Here is a 10812-nt window from a genome sequence, read left to right as displayed (position 1 = left end):
GATCTCTATTTCTTACGTTCTTAGCCTTCAGAAAATACTCGAGAGCTCAGGACTGCGAAGGGCGAAGGTCCCAGCCCCCGATCCACGGAATGTCTGAGGATACAGATTGTGCGGACTCTCTGACTGGTCACAGGCTCTGGCCAATCACTGGCTGCTCCGCGACAAATTAAAAACACAAGCCTCCAGTTGGAATAGTTAAAGCTCCGCGTTTAATACAAAGAAAGGTTATTGTAAATTAACACCTAGCCGGAGCACCCTCCAGACACAGACCACGGGCCAACATTACACGCACACACGCTTTCCCCCCCCCCCCCCCCCCGACGGGCGTTACTCAATCAGTTTCTTGGCTTTGAAGAAGCGACGGAGGTAGAAGACCTGCCAAGTGGCCAGGCCGACGAGACAGCACATGGAAAAGATGCTGAAGTACAGGACCCGGGCACTGGTCGACTCTGCGGGGAGAGAAGAGAGTGTCAGATTGCAGCACTGGCTTCCATTTGAGTTAAGCAACACCAGAAGGACCTGGGGGTACTGGTGCATGAAACACAAAAGGTTAGTATGCAGGTACAGCAAGTGATCAGGAAGGCCAATGGTATCTTGGCCTATATTGCAAAGGGGGATGGAGTATAAAAGCAGGGAAGTCTTGCTACAGTTATACAGGGTATTGGTGAGGCCACACCTGGAGTACTGCGTGTAGTTTTGGTTTCCATATTTACGAAAGGATATACTTGCTTTGGAGGCTGTTCAGAGAAGGTTCACTCGGTTGATTCTGGGGATGAGGGGGTTGACTTATGAGGAAAGGTTGTGTTGGTTGGATCTCTATTTATTGGAATTCAGAAGAATGAGAGGTAATCTTCTCGAAATGTATAAGATTATGAGGGGGCTTGACAAGGTAGATGCAGAGAGGATGTTTCCACTGATGGGGGAGACTAGAACTAGGGGGCATGATCTTAGAATAAGGGGCCGCCCATTTAAAACTGAGATGAGGAGAAATTTTTTCTCTGAGGGTTGTAAATCTGTGGAATTCACTGCCTCAGAGAGCTATGGAGGCTGGGACATTGAATAAATTTAAGACAGAAATAGACAGTTTCTTAAACGATAAGGGGTTATGGGGAGCGGGCAGGGAAGTGGAGCTGAGTCCATGATCAGATCAGCCATGATCGTGTTAAATGGCGGAGCAGGCTCGAGGGGCCGAATGGCCGACTCCTGCTCCTATTTCTTACGTTCTTTTGATGTGGTCCTCCTCCTTTCTTCAGTCTCGCTGCGGTTAAGCGCTACTTCCCTGCTCCGGGACTACTGCTGCTCAAATTCTGGCTCTTGGTCGACACCTGGATTCTCCCTTGCTCACTGGTCAGCTGAGAGCGTCAGCTTTGTAGGCCGTTCCTCGAGCTTCAGTCCACCCACCGGTAACAAAGATCACAACCCTTCCTCACCGATCAATCCCAGGACCTCGGAGAAGATCCCTTCTGTCTCTTGAGCCCTTTGTGCTATCCTTCATCAAAAACGTGTCCCCCAACTCTTCTCTCCGGTGTGAAGAGGGCGCACCCCTCTTATACCAACTCCCAGATTTAGGAGGGGAGGCCTCATAGAACAGTGACAGCACGGAAGGCCATTCGGCCCGTCAAGCCCGTGCCAACTCTCAGCCAGTCCCACTCCCCTGCCCTTTCCCCGGAGCCCTGTACCTTTTTTTCCTTCAGGTACTTATCCAACTCCCTTTTGAAAGCCACGATTGAGTCTGCCTCCACCACCCTCTCGGGCCGTGCATTCCAGATCCTAACCACTCGCTGCGTAAAACAGTTTTCCCTCATGTCGTCTTTGGTTCTTCTGTCAATCGCCTTAAATCTGTGTCCTCTGGTTCCCGACCCTTCCACCAATGGGAACAGTTTCTCTCTCTGTACTCTGTCCAGGCCCCTCATCATTTTGAACACCTCGATCAAATCTCCTCTCAACCTTCCCTGCTCCAAGGAGAACAACCCCAGCTTCTCCAGTCTCCCCACGTAACTGAAGTCCCTCATCCCTGGAACCATTCTGGTCAATCTCCTCTGCACCCTCTCCAAGGCCGTCACACCCTTCCTAAAGTGCGGGGCCCAGAATTGGGGCCTAACCAGCGTTTATACAGGTTCATCGTAACTTCCACACTTTTGTACTCTATACCTCTGTTTATGAAGCCCAGGAGCCTGTAAGCCTACTTAACTGCTTTCTCAACCTGCCCTGCCACTTTCAATGTACACATTTAGGAATGTATCCTTGAGCTTGTGTTCTCTCTCCTCATTCTCTCTATACAAAGATGGATGGGAAAGCAAAGTGTGAGGAGGACACAAAAAATCTGCAAAGGGATATAGACAGACTAAGTGTGTGGGCAAAAATTTGGCAGATGGAGTACAATGTGGGAAAGTGTGAGGTCATCCACTTTGGCAGAATGGAAAAGCAAATTATAATTTAAGTGGAGAAAAATTGCAAAATGCTGCAGTACAGAGGGACCTGGGAGTTCTGGTGCATGAAACACAAAAAGTTAGTATGCAGGTACAGCAAGTGATCAGGAAGGCAAATGGAATGTTGGCCTTTATTGCAAGGGGGATAGTGTATAAAAGCAGGGAAGTCCTGCTACACTGTACAGGGTATTGGTGAGGCCACACCTGGAGTACTGCGTGCAGTTTTGGTCTCCATATTTGAGGAAGAATATACTTGCATTGGAGGCTGTTCAGAGAAGGTTCACTCGGTTGATTCTGGAGTTGAGGGGGTTGTCTTATGAGGATAGGTTGAGCAGGTTGGGCTTCTACTCATTGGAGTTCAGAAGAATGAGGTGATCATATCGAAACGTATAAGATAATGAGGGAGCTCGACAAGTTGGATGCAGAGAGGATGTTTCCACTCATAGGGGAAACTAAAACTCGGGGACAGTCTCAGAATAAGGGGCCGCTCATTTAAAACTGAGATGAGGAGAAATTTCTTCTCTCAGAGGGTTGTGAATCTGTGGAATTCTCCGCCCCCAGAGAGCTGTGGAGGCTGGGACATTGAATATATTTAAGGTGGAAATAGACAGATTTTTCAGCAATAAAGTCAAGGGTTATGGGGAGCAGGCGGGGAAGTGGAGCTGAGTCCATGATCAGATCAGCCGTGATCTCATTGAATGGCGGAGCAGGCTCGAGGGGCCGAATGGCCGACTCCTGCTCCTATTTCTTCTGCTCTTAAAATGAATCACTTCACACTTTTACACATTAAATTTGGTGCCGGCCCATTCCAGCAGCCTATCTGTGTCTTCCTAAAGTCTATCACTGTCCTCTTCACTATACTGCCAAGTTTTGTCTCATGGGCTTCGAGCCCATGGAGCTGCTGCATCCACGGAAACCCAACAGCCCATTGACGGTCCCAGAATTTTCCCAGCACTATCCTACCCACAGCCTCCACCCGCTACTGCTTCCTGACCACACGTGCCCTAGAGTGCACACAGGTCACCTTGTCCTACAGATACTTCAACTTGGAATGAGAACACGAAGGACCGAATCTGGCTCGACAAAGTCCTGCCTCATTCACCACCTTTCAGACGAAGAATCCAACGTTTGTAATATTTGACAGAGCAGGCTCGAGGGGCCATTTGACCTACTCTTGCTCCTATTCCTTATGTTCTTACATTGTCAGCCATGCCTCAATTGGTATCACTCTCTCTCTCTCCTGCCTGAGTCAGCAGGCTGTGGGTTCAAGTCCCACTTCAGAGACTTGAGCACATAAACCAGACAGAGACTCCAGTGCAGTGCTGAGGGAGCGCCGCACTGTCGGAGGGGCAGCGCCGAGGGAGCGCCGCACTGTCGGAGGGGCAGTATTGAGGGAGCGCCGCACTGTCGGAGGGGCAGCGCCGAGGGAGCGCCGCACTGTCGGAGGGGCAGCGCCGAGGGAGCGCCGCACTGTCGGAGGGGCAGCGCCGAGGGAGCGCCGCACTGTCGGAGGGGCAGCGCCGAGGGAGCGCCGCACTGTCGGAGGGGCAGCGCCGAGGGAGCGCCGCACTGTCGGAGGGGCAGCGCCGAGGGAGCGCCGCACTGTCGGAGGGGCAGTACTAGGGTAAGGCCCCGCGCCTGAGCCAAGGCCAGACGGCTCTTACCGTTGGTGTCCCTCATCTCCTCCTCTCGCTGCTTCATGTAGGCAAAGTCGTTGACGATGGACTCGGACAGGTCCTCCAATCGTCGCAGCTCCACCTCCAGGGGCTTCAGCTTCTCTGCCTTGGCGATCTGGGCCCAGAGAGAGAGCAAGAGCGCATCATACACCCCGAGGGGGAGAGAGAGTGGGTCATACACCCAGTCAACCCGAGAGAGCGCGCCAGAACATCACGTCTGTACACCTGGCCCCTGACCCACCTCTGGCCAAGAGAGAGAGAGAGGAGAGCAGAGGAGAGCGGAGAGGAGAGGAGCGGAGAGGAGAGGAGAGGAGCGGAGAGGAGAGGAGAGGAGAGGAGAGGAGAGGAGAGGAGAGGAGAGGAGATAGATAGTGTGAGAGCGTCATACACCCTGTCTCCCCCCTCCACCAGAGAGAGAGACCGTCAGTACAGCCAGTCTGTAAACCCAGTCAACAGGAACCCTCACACCCCCATCCCAGAGAGAGACCATCTGTACAGTCATTTAACAGCCCCCCGGCCCAGACACCCCTCTCTGGGCACAGCGAGACGTGTCTGTAAACACCCCGCTACCCCCAGGCAGAGGGAGACCGTCTCTACAATCAGTCACGCCACACGGGAATCCTCTCACCCCACACCCCACCCCATCCAACACACACACACCCCCAGACACACACCACACCCCCAGACACACACCACACACACACCCAGACACACACCACACACACACACAGACCCACCACACACACACACAGACCCACCACACACACACACAGACCCACCACACACACACACAGACCCACCACACACACACACAGACCCACCACACACACACACAGACCCACCACACACACACACAGACCCACCACACACACACACAGACCCACCACACACACACACAGACCCACCACACACACACACAGACCCACCACACACACACACAGACCCACCACACACACACACAGACCCACCACACACACACACAGACCCACCACACACACACAGACCCACCACACACACACACAGACCCACCACACACACACACAGACCCACCACACACACACACAGACCCACCACACACACACACACAGACCCACCACACACACACACAGACCCACCACACACACACACAGACCCACCACACACACACACACAGACCCACCACACACACACACACAGACCCACCACACACACACACACAGACCCACCACACACACACACAGACCCACCACACACACACAGACCCACCACACACACACACAGACCCACCACACACACACACAGACCCACCACACACACACACAGACCCACCACACACACACACAGACCCACCACACACACACACAGACCCACCACACACACACACAGACCCACCACACACACACACAGACCCACCACACACACACACAGACCCACCACACACACACACAGACCCACCACACACACACACAGACCCACCACACACACACACAGACCCACCACACACACACACAGACCCACCACACACACACACAGACCCACCACACACACACACAGACCCACCACACACACACACAGACCCACCACACACACACACACAGACCCACCACACACACACACACAGACCCACCACACACACACACACAGACCCACCACACACACACACAGACCCACCACACACACACACAGACCCACCACACACACACACAGACCCACCACACACACACACAGACCCACCACACACACACACAGACCCACCACACACACACACAGACCCACCACACACACACACAGACCCACCACACACACACACAGACCCACCACACACACACACAGACCCACCACACACACACACAGACCCACCACACACACACACAGACCCACCACACACACACACAGACCCACCACACACACACACAGACCCACCACACACACACACAGACCCACCACACACACACACAGACCCACCACACACACACACAGACCCACCACACACACACACAGACCCACCACACACACACACAGACCCACCACACACACACACAGACCCACCACACACACACACAGACCCACCACACACACACACAGACCCACCACACACACACACAGACCCACCACACACACACACAGACCCACCACACACACACACAGACCCACCACACACACACACAGACCCACCACACACACACAGACCCACCCCACACACACACAGACCCACCCCACACACACAGACCCACCCCACACACACAGACACAGACCCACCCCACACACACAGACACAGACCCACCCCACACACACAGACACAGACCCACCCCACACACGGTCGTGGTGAACACACACAGACGCAGAACTCGCTGCCACAAGGAGTGGTCGAGCTGAGCAGCATCGATGCATTTAAAGGGAACATTCGATCAGCAGACGTTGGAGATAGGGATGGAAGGATACAGGGGCTGTGTGGGAGGTCTGCGGGGAGTATGAACACCACCATGGACCTGTTGGGCTGTACAGTCGGTGTGGGTGCAGCAGGCCAGAGAATATAAAGTGTGGGGACTTACGTCTTCATAGTTCTTGGCTTCAACTCCATGTTTGGTGTTGAGGATGATCAGCTGGTCAGGAACTCGGAAATGGCCTGAGAATAGAACAAACAGCCGGCTCAGAGCATGTGGTGCCCAGCTCAGACCCTCCGACACGGCCTCACTGTCAGGCAGGAGCCAGCACGGGCTGGTCAGGCTCAAGGCCTTCTCCCTCTGTCAGCATTCACTCCCTGCTGTACCCGCTTCTAACCCACCTCGATTCCTTGTGCCCGGTGCCCGGGTGTATTTACCCGCGGGCTCTTCTCCCAACGTTTTCACCTTATCCCACCTGCCGGTCATCCCTGCTGGAGTCTATCACTTATATTGGTCTTATTTCCTAGATCCTGCAGTATTTATATTACCCGGAACAGTATCAGGACCTGCTCCCATCCCGGTTCCTTACTGTTGGGCTTTCCTCACGGATTACTGTATCTGCCTCCCTGTCACACCGTGACCCCCAGGCGCCGTGGACCCCCAATTTAACTCGGGGCGCACGGCCCGTTCACATCTCCCAACACAAGCGGCTTTCTCATCTAAAACCAGTAAGCCGGCTGCATGGGACCCCCAGACCACGACGCAAATAAACGGGAACATTGCCCCTGTACATGCCCCCCCCCCACCCCCGTACACCCCACTGGCTCTCCCACACCCCCCCCACCCCCCCCCCCTCCCCCGTACACCCCACTGGCTCTCCCACACCCCCCCCACCCCCACACACCACACTGGCTCTCCCACACCCTCCCCACCCCCGTACACCACACTGGCTCTCCCACACCCCCCCCACCCCCGTACACCACACTGGCTCTCCCACACCCGTACACCCCACTGGCTCTCCCACCCCCCCCCCCCACACACCCCACTGGCTCTCCCACACCCCCGTAAACCCCACTGGCTCTCCCACAACCCCCCCCCCCCCCCCCGTACACCCCACTGGCTCTCCCACACCCGCCCCCCCACTGGCTCTCCCACACACCTCCACCCCCGTACACCCCACTGGCTCTCCCACACCCGTACACCCCACTGGCTCTCCCACACCCGTACATCCCACTGGCTCTCCCACACCCCCGTACACCCCACTGGCTCTCCACACCCACCCCCCCCGTACACTCCACTGGCTCTCGCACACCCGCCCCCCCCGTACACCCCACTGGCTCACCCGCACCCGCCCCCCCCGTACACCCCACTGGCTCTCCCACACCCGCCCCCCCCGTACACCCCACTGGCTCTCCCACACCCGCCCCCCCCGTACACCCCACTGGCTCTCCCACACCCCCCCCACCCCCATACACCACACTGGCTCTCCCACACCCCCCCCACCCCCGTACACCACACTGGCTCTCCCACACCCTCCCCACCCCCGTACACCACACTGGCTCTCCCACACCCGTACACCCCACTGGCTCTCCCACACCCCCCCCCCACACACCCCACTGGCTCTCCCACACCCCCGTAAACCCCACTGGCTCTCCCACAACCCCCCCCCCCCCCCCGTACACCCCACTGGCTCTCCCACACCCGCCCCCCCACTGGCTCTCCCACACACCTCCACCCCCGTACACCCCACTGGCTCTCCCACACCCGTACACCCCACTGGCTCTCCCACACCCGTACACCCCACTGGCTCTCCCACACCCCCGTACACCCCACTGGCTCTCCACACCCACCCCCCCCGTACACCCCACTGGCTCTCGCACACCCGCCCCCCCCGTACACCCCACTGGCTCACCCGCACCCGCCCCCCCCGTACACCCCACTGGCTCTCCCACACCCGCCCCCCCCGTACACCCCACTGGCTCTCCCACACCCGCCCCCCCCGTACACCCCACTGGCTCTCCCACACCCGCCCCCCCCGTACACCCCACTGGCTCTCCCACACCCGCCCCCCCCGTACACCCCACTGGCTCTCCCACACCCGCCCCCCCCCGTACACCCCACTGGCTCTCCCACACCCCCCCACCCCCGTACACCCCACTGGCTCTCCCACACACCCCCACCCCCGTACACCCCACTGGCTCTCCCACCCCCGTACACCCCACTGGCTCTCCCACACCCATACACCCCACTGGCTCTCCCACCTGTGGGCAGGCGGCTCTGGAAGCAGATTTCGAACATGTCGTAGTCGTCGGTGGTGAAGGCGAACTTGCCCTTACTTGCCTCCTCCTTGGAGTACAGGATGTGGCCGGAGGAGTCCGTCACCTGGGGAGGGGAGACAAAGGGGTTACACCAAGCCCACACCCACCCTCTTTCCCCCCCCACCCCCTCCCTCTTCCCCCCCCCCACTTTTCCCATCCCAACCCCCTCCCTCTTCCCCCCCCACACACAGCCTCCCTCTTCCCCCCCCACACACAGCCTCCCTCTTCCCCCCCCCACACACAGCCTCCCTCTTCCCCCCCCACACACAGCCTCCCTCTTCCCCCCCCCACACAGCCTCCCTCTTCCCCCCCCCCACACAGCCTCCCTCTTCTCCCCCCCACACCCTCCCTCTTCTCCCCCCCACACCCTCCCTCTTCCCCCCCCCACACCCTCCCTCTCCCCCCCCCCACACCCTCCCTCTCCCCCCCCCCCACACCCTCCCTCTCCCCCCCCCCCACACCCTCCCTCTCCCCCCCCCCCACACCCTCCCTCTTCCCCCCCCCACACCCTCCCTCTTTCCCTCCCCCCACACACCCTCCCTCCCCCACCACACACTCTCCCTCCCCCACCACCGACACTCTCCCTCCCCCACCACCGACACTCTCCCTCCCCCACCACCGACACTCTCCCTCCCCCACCACCGACACTCTCCCTCCCCCACCACCGACACTCTCCCTCCCCCACCACCGCCACTCTCCCTCCCCCACCACCGCCACTCTCCCTCCCCCACCACCGACACCCTCCCTCCCCCACCACCGACACCCTCCCCCGAAACTCTCCCTCCCTCCCCCCTCCGACACTCTCCCTCCCTGCCGACATCCTCTCACCCCCGACAACCCCCTCATCATCTTACACATTTCGGTAAAGATCACCTCTCATTCTTCTGAACTCCAATGAGTAGGGGCCCAACCTACTCAACCTTTCCTCATAAGTCAACCCTCTCATCTCCAGAATCAGCCGAGTGAACCTTCTCTGAATTGCCTCCAAAGCAAGTTATGAGGGGGCTCGACAAGGTGGATGTAGAGAGGATGTTTCCACTGATGGGGGAGACTAGAACTAGGGGGCATGATCTTAGAATAAGGGGCCGCCCATTTAAAACTGAGATGAGGAGGAATTTCTTCTCTGGGGGTTGTAAATCTGTGGAATTCGCTGCCTCAGAGAGCTGTGGAGGCTGGGTCATTGAATATATTTAAGACAGAGATAGACAGTTTCTTAACCGATAAGGGAATAAGGGGGTGGGCAGGGAAGTGGAGCTGAGTCCATGATCGGATCAGCCATGATCTTATTGAATGGCGGAGCAGGCTCGAGGGGCTGAATGGCCAACTCCTGCTCCTAATTCTTATGATCTTATTGTTTTCAGTCCCTGCCACAATCTCTGTTCCCTAGCCACCGACTCCATTCGTCTCCTGAACATCGACCTGAGGCTGAAGCAGACTGTTTGCAACTTGTGTGTCGTATCTGACCGCGAGATGAGCTTCTGACCACATATCCACACCATCATTAATTCCATCGCCGTAACATCTACAGTTGCCACAGCTCATCTACTGCGGAGACCATCACCCAGGCCTTGACTTAACTATTCCACACACTTCTGGCCGGCCTCCCACATTCTACCCTCCGCAAACTTCAGTTCATGCAAAACATGCCCTCGCCTCTCCCTATCTTTTCAAGCTCTTCTCGCTGCCAAGTCCCTGAGCTCTGGAATTCCCTTCCAAATCTCATTCTTCCTTTACAACGCTCCTTAAAACCTACTTCTCAGCCTGAATATCACTTTATGTGGCTTGGTCTGATTACATTCTTGTAAAGCGCCATGGGATGTTTCACTCTCAAAGCATCTGCATAAATGTAATTGTCATTTGAACCATCAACTACCACGGCTAAAAGGGTTATATTACGAGGACCAGATGCATACAGATACGGACCAGCCCTGATCTAACTGAATGGTGTAACAGGCTCGAGGGGCTGAATGGCCGAAACCGTCACAGAACAGTGATCGGACCGAGCCTCATGAAGTTAGCAACCCCC

The 10812-nt window shown here is 57.0% G+C and overlaps 1 protein-coding gene across 1 annotated transcript in view; it reads right to left on the bottom strand.

The window, feature by feature from the left end:
• Positions 1–306: 306 nt before the first annotated feature.
• tmed10 (transmembrane p24 trafficking protein 10) overlaps positions 307–10812 on the bottom strand; it is a 14263-nt gene continuing 3757 nt past the window's right edge. The window contains exons 2-5 of the mRNA XM_070868046.1: positions 8730–8850; positions 6637–6710; positions 4094–4220; positions 307–449 (exon numbers count right to left, since the gene is read on the bottom strand). Coding sequence (XP_070724147.1) covers positions 328–449; positions 4094–4220; positions 6637–6710; positions 8730–8850 — 444 coding nt within the window. The 3' untranslated portion in view covers positions 307–327. The remainder of the gene's footprint in view (positions 450–4093; positions 4221–6636; positions 6711–8729; positions 8851–10812) is intronic.

Source organism: Pristiophorus japonicus, chromosome 27 (assembly GCF_044704955.1).
Source record: "Pristiophorus japonicus isolate sPriJap1 chromosome 27, sPriJap1.hap1, whole genome shotgun sequence".
Lineage (NCBI taxonomy): Eukaryota > Metazoa > Chordata > Chondrichthyes > Pristiophoridae > Pristiophorus > Pristiophorus japonicus.
Note: the sequence above shows the minus strand (reverse complement) of the source record. Positions and strands in the feature narration are given on the sequence as shown.